This window comes from Rhododendron vialii, chromosome 13a (assembly GCF_030253575.1).
Source record: "Rhododendron vialii isolate Sample 1 chromosome 13a, ASM3025357v1".
Lineage (NCBI taxonomy): Eukaryota > Viridiplantae > Streptophyta > Magnoliopsida > Ericales > Ericaceae > Rhododendron > Rhododendron vialii.
In genome coordinates, this window is record NC_080569.1 from 29692888 (window position 1) to 29703580 (window position 10693).

The 10693-nt window shown below is 37.2% G+C and overlaps 1 protein-coding gene across 2 annotated transcripts; it reads left to right on the top strand.

The window, feature by feature from the left end:
- The first annotated feature begins 243 nt into the window (after positions 1–243).
- LOC131312446 (uncharacterized) lies at positions 244–8023 on the top strand. Of its 2 annotated transcripts, XM_058340193.1 has the most exons (7): positions 244–578; positions 1559–1647; positions 1826–1891; positions 2755–2994; positions 5207–5368; positions 6681–6770; positions 7590–8023. In XM_058340193.1, exons 1-7 carry the CDS (start codon positions 313–315, stop codon positions 7784–7786), a joined length of 1110 nt encoding a protein of 369 aa, XP_058196176.1. In that variant the 5' UTR covers positions 244–312; the 3' UTR covers positions 7787–8023. The 2 variants fall into 2 exon arrangements, with proteins under 2 accessions (XP_058196176.1, XP_058196177.1); XM_058340194.1 differs by lacking the exon at positions 5207–5368 and having other exon boundaries at positions 261–578.
- The last annotated feature ends 2670 nt before the right edge of the window (positions 8024–10693 follow it).

The following is a 10693-nucleotide window of genomic DNA, read 5'->3' on the forward strand; positions in this document are numbered from 1 at the left end:
AATTACAATCGAAACCTAATTCTTTTTTGAATAAAGAAAAAAATAAGTTAATAAACCAATTTTTTCGTTTTTATTCAAAAAAATTTAGATTTTGATCATAATTTTTTTACTTTTTAGATTTCTTTCATCGTAATAATGTAATAATTCCAAAAAATTAATACAAAACTAAAAAATAAAAAAATTAAATAAAAAAAATAAATAAATCAATTGACGTATTTAGCAAAACGCGGCTAAGCAGAACCAGGGATAAATGTTTAACAACTCTGGGACAGAACACTTCAGTGTTTGCTGTTGATCTTTTAACTAACAGCAATGGAAGGAAAAGAGAGTTCCAACTGGAGCGAAACCGTGGAAGACTTCCTCGACCAGGGAGACGTCGACAAAGCCATCTCCCGTCTCGAATCCGTTGTCTCCGAACTCCAAACCCTAACGAATCCATTGCAATCGGATCATCTCCAACTGTCCTCCGCTCTCTTCCACTTAGCCAAGCTCTACACCGCCGAAGGCTTCTCTCTCAAAGCCGACGAGGCTCGATCTCGCGCACTACTCTTCAGAGACCACTCTCTCTCTCCTCCAAGGTTTTTTTTTTTTCTCTCTCTCTGGTCTTTGTAATTAGACACGTGCGATTCTTTTGTTCTTTTTCCCCAATTTTTAATTGTCAGAGGGGCTGATAAACGAACCAAGCTAGTCGAGTTCGGTCACGAAGCAGGGCTGATCAAGCCGTTCGGGACTCGAGTTCATGTTCGTTTGTTGAAAGCTTGTTCTTTGTTACATAAGCTAATCAAGCTTGAACCTTTTTTGGAGCTGGTTAAGATTTCAGATCAAGGTCGAGCAAGCTACTACTTGGGGTGATAAACAAGCCAAACGAGCCGATCATGTAGTTGATTAAGCTTGGTTTGAAAACTTAACGAGCTTCAAAAATATGTTCGAGCTTAGCTTGTTTGTGAGACGAGCCGATCTCAAACGAGTTTTAATCATGTCAAATACCAGTCAATCTCAAGTAGTGTGAGATTTTTATACATTTTTATACCAAATAAGCCTAACGAGCCGGGGAGTAGTTTGTTCAAGATTGGTTAATTTGGTTTGTTAAATATAACAAACCAATCTTGAACAAGCTTTTAATGAACGAACATGATTACAGGCTCGAGTAGCTTGGTTTGTTTAGCAGCCCTAGCTACTACTCACTTTGTTCTTTCGGCTTGTGATGTATAAAAGTTTCGAACTTTTGAATCGTGTTCAGCTAGATTACAACTCGTTCAAGATCGGCAAGCTTAACATGTTTTGACGTTAAGTTTTCAAACCTAAGATCGAACAATGAACTGTTCAGCTCGTTTATCACCTCTTCTTTCTACAGTATAGCTTGCATACTCTGTTTGGTTTCTTATAAAATTGAGGAGAGGGAAATAAATTGAAGTTAGGAAAGTTTGTTGTGGGTGTGTGGTGTGGTTTTTCCACGTAATATGCAACAAAAGATTTGAGTTTCCCTTTACTTTGTTTTCCCTACGTTTTGTGGAGTGCCAAGTGCTAGCCTTGGTTTTTGACGTTTTGCATTTTCCAGGGATCTAAAAGCTGCAAAGAAGGACTTGGGAAAAGATCGTGTCGCACTTTATGATGCGTCAGCTTCTGATGTGCCGTTGAATGAGGATGGTTTGTATTCTCTTTGTTTCTGTTGTGATCATTATTTGATAGACCTGGTATACCTGTGGGCTGTGGCATTGATTTATTTATGATTCAAGGTTCAAGTTTGCTGCCTGATTATTTTCTTGGACAATAATTGAGTGTTCACAAATATAATGGATAACAGTTCTAATATTCTATTGTGAAGGGAATTGTGGAAAATCATCAACATTGCCTGAGGATGGTGTCCCTTGCAAAGAATGTCCAGATGATGGTACAAATCTGTCTTTGATATTGTTTGATTTCAGTGTTTTTCTTAACAATGTTCAACCATTGGTATTGTTTGGTACTTTTGTGATAGGGCGCTCTCACCTTTAGTATCCTGGCACTCTCACCTTTGGTATTGGATGGTCAAATTCTCTGACAATTACTGACTTTTAGTATTTTTTTTCTTCTGGTGTTATGTGTATCTAATGTTGTCTCAAATTTTATCCTGGTATTTATTTCCATTTTCACACCCATGTGTTGAGTTTACCTTTTTCAGTGAATCTGATAATGGGAATGGGACTAGTACAAGGGGAGATTACAAATAAATAAAATACGCAGTTCTAGTACGACCATCTGAAGTTAACTTCAACATTTTCAGAAACACTGTCGCAGAACCAGATTTTGGCTGTACTTTATATGAATCCTGGACTTGCTTATTGGGAAATAGAGTGCAAGTATTGTACCGGTCGAAAGGTCTATGAGATATGTCCTTTCTTTCAAAATGTGGCGGTGCTGACTACACCTACTAGAGAACAGCGTAAAGTACATTTAAGCTTGGATCTTGAACACTGTGCGAACAGACCTCTCTTCGAACATCAGCAACATACTAGAAGACTTGAAAAGAATTCATTACAATTATGCCCACTTAATCAATCAATGTCTACTCATGCTCAAGTCATAATATTACCTTCATAAAAATGCAACAAAAAATCGTTTACTGAGGGCTCAATTATGTTCTAGTCTCCCTATTAAGGTGTACGTCCATCCATTTGATGTTTCTAATGATAGGACATTGTTATTATAATTGCCGATTATTATTCCCAAGACAATTGTTCATGATATCACGAACTAACCTTTTAGAAATTGCAGATTGGGAAGCCATTGCAGATCGTGCTCCAGAGGAATTACTTCCTCTACAAGGCTTACCTGAAGTCTCGAAATTGTCACTTGAAAATACAAAAATACAAACTCCTAAGCGGCGTGGAAGGGGAAAGTTCTCATATACGACTCATGGCTTGTATGGGGATCAGCAGTCCAATGGGTTTGTTGATTATTCCGAAAATGAAGCTGTGTGCAATAGTTCAGAAGGAGATACACAAGAAAGAAATTGTATGTCATCTATTCGAATTGTTAGACATTTACATCAGATCTGTCGCGTACTATTTGGCTAATTCATTTTTTGCACTCTCACTTGTCATCTTTTTACTGCGACAGTTTCTGTTTATGGCAGTGCAACATTTCTGCTACTATTATTGCTTTGAAAAAGTATAGGCTTGTGTTTGATTGGAGTTATTTAATGTTCTAATCACACTTATGAATTATGATCCTTTTGCGGGATATTAATTCATTGTGGAACTTTTTGAAGAATTACAGAGGCATGGGGAGGCAAAAAACTTAAAATCCTACAACCAAAAATATGAAGCTCATTTTGATAGATAAATTTGTAGGAAGAAACAATGGAGAGAAACCTGTGAAAACATTAGTGATTTTTCCTATGAATGACATTCTATTGCAGCATTTTGCAGGGTATCCATTCACGTGATAGTGTTGGGTGCTCACTATAACGTGGCATAAATATTTTTCAGCATATGGTACATCCCACCGTATGATTGCCAACGACTAATGTCACTAACTAGTGTTCAAGAGCACAGTGACCTTGTAAGCAACACTAAAACATCATACTACAGCTAGTTTCTACAGAGGATCAAAAAAAAGAGGAAGCTAGTTTCTTTCGATATATGTATGTTGGATATTATTGTATCAGAGAAGTTATTGTTACTGATTTTTTAATCTGGCTTGCCACATGAATGTTAGAGTAATATACGTATGTAGAACCTCTATGGGAGTTTGTAACTGGTTGGGAACTAGGCTCTTTCTCTATGCAAACGTGGTCCTAACTAGATTATTGCACCAAATGGGAGAATGGCAATTCTTAAGAGTATTTTTGTCACCCTAATAGGAGGTTACTACAACTGAGGTCTGTTCCACTAAACTAAAGTTAACGAGTAGATAATAAGAAACAGGACTTGTTGCTTAAATTGCAATTCCTCTTTTTTTAGTCGATAGATCCATTCATCTATGGTCCCTTTGAAATGGGTGGAGTGAAGGAAAATGTTCAGCTATGCTTTACTAGCTGTTGGTCGCATCATTGCTTGATTATGGTCGCTATTGGTTTCAGGATATTGTTGGTCCTGAGTTGCAACTAAACCTCGCTGATGAAAATCATACTCACCAGGACAATGCAGTCTCTACGTGGAGATGGTTAACTTTCCAACAGCCCTATACTCAGTGAAAGTTGTGTGAAAATTTGAGGATAATGAAACCAGTTCAGTGTGGTAGTTCCATAGTTGTCAGGACATTACAAGGAATGTGTTAAATCTCATTCGTAGTTAACTATCAAAACAAAAACAACAATAATCTCATTGGCATGTCTTTTAGAACAGTGTCAAAACAAAAAAACAAGGGTTAGACTAAGATTATAAAAGAGGGGTAAGGACTACACAAATCCTGAAATACCGGGGATAAAATGGGGCGGAAGTCCTTGCATTGGCAGCTTTGGACAGGGATGGGGTCTGCATTTCATCCAAGGCCATTTGGAAGACTAGAGTTATAACAAATGTGGCTTTTTTTTTTTGGTTGGGCAGCTGCTTTGGATTCCATACTGACTTGTGACAATTTGATGAGAGTGGGCTTAGGCTTGGTAGCAGGTGCAGGTTGTGAGAGTGGGCTTAGGTGGAAGTGACCGTTGATCAATTGCTTATCCAATTGGAGGTTGTTTGGGAGCTCTGGTGTTTGCTTTTAGTCAATCTTTTATAAATTCCATGGGCTATGCCAGATTCGGTTCTTAACCTATTGAGGAGTTGGAAAGCCAGTTTAGGAAGGGGAAGGAGTGGATGGTGCTCCTCCATGTCTTATGTGGTGTCTTTGGAGAGAGACTATCTTACTTTTGAGGATGTAGATAGTGGTATTCAGAAGCTTAAGAGGGCTCTAGTGCATGTTTTCACTTCTTGTGTAAAGGGCTTTTATGTCAATTGTCTTTTGCTTTTGTTCCTCTTATAGATGAACTATCTGCAATTGGAGCTATTCTAATTTGTGGTGCTCTATCTCTTCTTCATAAAGGTTTCCATCCTTCTGCGTGTTTTTTTTTCTTGCTTATTTACTGTGATTGTCAAGGAAACAAGATAGAGAAATGAGGCAATCATAAAGGCTACACTCTCTGTTGCCCTTCATTCGAATTACTTTTTCAACCTTTAGTATAAAATGTTGCAGAGATGTGTCGATTGTATAGTGAAGTATTTGAATGGTTTCTCTTTGAATTCAGTGAAATATGGCACACGTCATGTTCTTGTTCTGGCCGACTTTTCACCAAGTACTAGAACTGGTGACCTAGAGATGCTTTTGGAGAATTTCAAGGACCGTGGATTTGTGATTCGCTGGGTGAACGATACTGTTGCACTTGCAGTCTTTAGAACGCCACCAATTGGTAACATTACTTCTACCAACGTTTTTGAGTTTTAGGTCCTGAATGAAATATCAGATGGTTAACACTTTGTCAAATTAAGTTTTGCAGTTTGCAATGTGCCATTCTTTTGTTTATTTATGGGGTTTATACAGAGGATGTGTTATGTTATTATAGGTCAAGCATTGTTAGCTCTTTGAATTTGGATAGTCATGACTAAGTAGTATGTGGAGTTCTACTTTTGTAGCTCTGTGGTTGTAACGTACATCCAATGCTTACTTTTGTAGCATGGGTTTGTCCAGAAACTTTTCTGTTTTATCAATACTGTCACTTGACTGAAGGAATAGTTGGTCGTTGGTTACATCACATGTGCATTGGCTCCTCTTTGAACAGTGCGCTGTTGCATTTCGTCTTCTTTCCAATAGATTATTTGCAACTTCTTCAGATTTCCACTTGCATGGTGGTGCAATACTTCAGAAATCAATGAGTTTTTACTTCTGCAATTGGAAATTCAAGCATGGGAAGGGAAGATACACACTGAAACTATATGTTGCAAAACGAACAAGATATTCAGGAAATGACCATACATACGTTTTCCACATGCAAAATGAAACTTTGTTTGTTGGAAGGAGAGTAATGGGGATTACCCCAGAATCTTGGTCGATTTGCTTTGCTAGGGATTTCGTGACATGTCTGACTAGCAATCTTGTTTTCCTAGTAAGTTGGAAACAGTAACTAATTTGTTTTGATGTACACATTGGAAGCTCCCAATTTTTGTTTGTAAAGCACAGCCCATTTAAGCTGTGTAGCTGTTGGTGAATCCTGCCTAGGATTTTTGCCTCATCTTAGTTGAGTTTTTTCTTGTTGGAAGGTTTTCCTTCTTGACTTTAAGATTGTTCTTCTTAATCGCCGTTCAAAAAAATAAAAGATTTTTCTTCTTAATGAATTTCTCATTCATCCGAAAATAATTTAGCCCATTGAATTTGGCTTTCTATCTTTGTATTTTGGTTGTCTAATTTGGAATTTCTAGGGAAAAAAATAGATCATCCCATCCTTAATTTATCTGTTGATTTCAAATGGAGATATTGCATTTTAACTAAAGATGTCTTACATAAACAGAAGTCAGCCTGAGTGGATAGGTCATGTATTTAGCTTTTTCGGCATATTTGTGTGCATCTGTGCATCTGTTCTAACTTCTCCGCTGAACACTGTCTATTCCGTTCGTTTTTTAATTTCCAATTCTTCTGTCATTAGGATTGATAAATTTCAAGGTTTTCAAGTGCATTTAATACTTGGGACTTCGGGAAATTATAGTTTGAATTTTATCGCAATGCAGCATTGGAGGCACTTAACAATATTCAATGTGCATTCACTGTTCGTGTACTCAATGAAGATGATATGCTCTTGAGTTCAATCCCTCCAAGAGGTAAACCATGATGATCTTTCTTGTTCTTCTTCATCCTATGGCTGGCTTTTCAGATTTCATAAACAAAATGATATGTGAATCCCGCAGATTGTCGAGTACAACTGTGAATCCCATAGATCAACTACGGTATAAGTGGCTGTTATAATACATCCTCTGTTGTTTACCAATGCGTCTATGGTATAGAAGTAATAGAACAACTTTGGTCCTTAAAGAGCATCCACAGCAGTCTCTCTACTTTTGGACCAAATTATACACCGAAAGGCCACTTTTGTGCTTTCACTAGTCACCATTTTAAATGTTGACTCCCTAGTATACCTATATTCTATTGAAATACTAGTTTTATTCAAATATTCTTTCTAAAAGTGGTTGATAGAGTAGGAGAGAGAAGCCTCCTTGTTTTTTTATAGTCACTGTAACAAGGATAAATTGTTAAGGTGTTTTAGGGAGGCTGATAAAGTGGTATTTTTAAGGTTTCCTTAATTTAGTTTAGGATGATGTTTAGAGAGTGAGATGTGGATGCTCTAAGTACAAACTGAAGCCACAGATCCAAGTGTAGTTTCAAGCTCCGTCTCTCGAACAAAGGTTGAAGAATAGAGAACTTGGCTTTGTAGAGTTTTGGGGCCTTTTTGATCCGAGAAGTTTGAATTTACATGGTATCCATTTATAGCCAATAGACAAGAAGATTGGTAATTGTCACCGATTGACAATCAGCAGTCGTTATACATCAAACACTGTTTGGGCCGCTATCTATTTACTTTCTAGTTTCTATATTACAACAGGAAATTTGTAAAGGAAAAAATCTGAAATATTCTTTTGCAGATCTCGAGCCTCCTCGTCAGAGGCCCAAGACATCGACGAGAACTGCCCAAAGGCTGATTGCACAGGGAATGGGAATTAAGTTGCCGTCCACAAACTTTGGGTCTAGAGAGCTGAGGAAACAAGAAGAACACAGAAAGAATCGTATAGTTTCAAGACAAAGTATGAGGGATGATGCTTGGGGCGACGACGTGAGCTGACATTTGGATGTTTGATCTTAGCCGGTGCATTCTTTCATTTTCCCTTCTGTAGTGTTGATAACATTGCGGTGTAATGAACTTAACACCTCGTTTATTAAGCTAACATTGCAGGTGTCGGCGAAAAGTTTGGATACTCGCTCGATCGCGTAGCTGTAATATGTAATCGAAATGCTAATGTACGTATATTAATTACAGGGTACATAATAGGGTTCTGATCTATCAAAATGGGGTTTATCATTTAAGTAGTTCAATAGTCTTTTCCCTATTTTTTTTTTGATCTTTTACCTGTCCATACAAGGAACTTCCAATAGGTATGGATGATGTGAATGAAAGAATTTTATCACGCAGCAGTAGCTAGATTGCGGACTGCCCTGCCCCACACCTGTATTGCTTAACCTTTTTTATAACTAGGTGTCCGGATTAGTTAGCACGGTCGTCGCCTTTTCAGAACCGTGAAGTTAACAATCGGGCAATCTTCTAGTGGTCTTAAAGGAGCTGATAGTACCTGAGGTTGAGAGGTTTCGAATTTGAGATTTTAGTAGGAACCAAAACCCCAAATTTACCACCAGGCGTTCCCCTTGGGATTTTTGACCCGTAAATTTCAAAAAGACAAATCAGAGACACATTGCAAAAGACAGTTTATGTTATTCCTCTTTTCATTAATCGCACGTTTTTCATAAGTTGGAGATATACCTCGAGAAATAGTTGATATCATGTCATCAATGATTTTCATGTGATTATCACGAGGCTGGTGCCTGAGCCCTTAGGTGAGGAGGCCCCAAGATAGGTCCATCCCTTTGTCCTTCCAAGCACTTTACTCTTCAACACAAAGGATTGTTTACATAAAATGCATTAGAGTAGGAATATAGTTCATACGGAGCTTTACTTCTGGTTTAATTGGACTCCCTGTTAGTGCATTATGAGATTGGGTTAGCTCAAATATAAACGTATAAATTTCCTAGTAAACTATAAACTATGACACAAAAGCCCTTCGTTGTAATCTGTAACACAAATTTATAAATAAATGATCATGAATTCACACTGGAGTTAAACTATGAAAAACAATGTAAGCTACTAGTAATTTGTAACAACAAAATTGCCAATTTGTTTCCACAAGTAAAATGTATTCATGCTCATTTGTATAGGGTACTTTTCAAAAGCCAAAGATTTTGGCGAAATATTGCAGTATCTTTTATACGAGGATTTTTGTATAAATATTCTTTAATGTTTAATTCAAAGTTTTTTTTTTCCCAATCCTACTTGAATATGGAAACTCTCAAGACCACTCAACCATAATCAATTTCTTTGTCCATGAAAACGACCTTAACGTAAGGGGTGGGCATTTTTTTCTCTTATAGAGGAGAGAAAGGGGCCGTGTAAACTCTTAAAAGACACCTATCAACCAAAGTCAAATTCACCGAAGTCTCAGACTGCACAATTCCAGACAATTTCAATCCAGAGCTTTACCCATTCAAACAACGACCTCAACAAATTCATCGATAAACGCTATCGAAGCCGGAACCCTCGCCACCGATATCTCGTTGTCCGTCGATAGCAATAGGTGACGGAACCCTCACTGTCAAGGCGCGTGAGACATTGTGTAGAATGCAGTGTCATCTTGTCTATCGGTATCCGTGTCCATAACATAGTAGAGTTCACCAATTGCTATGAAGCCAAGTATGCGGTTCCCATTTTGTATTAGAGCCCGTTCCAGAACGCGAAAAAAGTCCTTATTTTTTAAGAAGGCAATTTCAAGCTCAAATATTATGGACTTATTGAAATATAAAAATATGCAATATGGATCTTGTTTGAAAGAACTCATCGAGATTTTTTATACGATGCAAAAAAAATTGAAAATATATTTTTTATTTACATTATTTTTGAGTTTGAAAATGTGAAATAAGCTGTTTATTTTTTAAGAAAATTTTTGGAACGGAGCCTTAGTTCTGCTAAAAGTTCTTATTTTTTAAACACTTATTTTTTATTTTACGAGACATGTCATTCTCTCACAATACATTACCCATTAATTCAAAAAAAAACTTATTTCCCTTAGCGAAACGAATCCTTGCGTGATTGCCGTTAAATAGATACGATCTTTTTTTCTTTTGATCGGCGTCAAGTAGATACGAGATCTTTCTAGCAGTAAGGTTAATTCCAGTTTAGTACATTGAGATGTCATCTAGCTTTATCGGTTGCTTTTTTCCTTTCCAATCATTCATTTTGTACGTAGAATTCGTGCGTGCCCTCAATATGGACTTGTTAAAATCATGCTAGGCACTAACAAGAAGCTAGAGTACGACTATTTCAGCTTATATTTGATTTTAAGAAAGCAAATTAAACAATACTAGTTCTAACCCGGCATACTCGTGCTCGCCCGTAACATGCTGGGTACCAATACTCTCTGTATGGTACTTCTAAATCCATACCCGCCGGGTACACGAAACACACGACGGAACTTTTTTCTTTGACAATTGACATTTGTTTTCCATCTCGTTCTTTTCAATTTGTTCCTCGTAATGGTAATAGGGTGGCTAATGCTATAGCTAAATATGCCCTATCTTTAGACTCCCCGTTAACTTGGCAACGGAATTTTCCGAGCTGGGTTCATAGGGAAGCTACTTTTGATGTTTCATCTTTGCATTAATCAAAATACCATTATCGATTGCCAAAAAAATGAAGAAAAGAAGTACCTCAATTCATATCAAGTCGTACCCAGCATAGAATCAAAACCAAGTTGACAAGTTGTTAAAGACTCACGCCACTAACGATAAGTTTTTGAAGTGGATATATTGAATATTCAAAGACTTTCACACAACTAGAATCAATAAGCATGAGGTTAAATTTACCTTATCTTTCTGGGAAAATTCAACAAATACTAATAGTCAATATTTCCGGACAAAGAAAATT

Coding starts and splice junctions, on each gene's coding strand:
- LOC131312446 (XM_058340193.1), top strand. CDS start 313: ATGGAAGGAAAAGAGAGTTCCAACTGGAGCGAAACCGTGGAAGACTTC. Junction 2,995..5,206: donor AGATACACAAGAAAGAAATT/GTATGTCATCTA, acceptor CTTTGAATTCAG/TGAAATATGGCACACGTCAT. Junction 6,771..7,589: donor GAGTTCAATCCCTCCAAGAG/GTAAACCATGAT, acceptor ATTCTTTTGCAG/ATCTCGAGCCTCCTCGTCAG.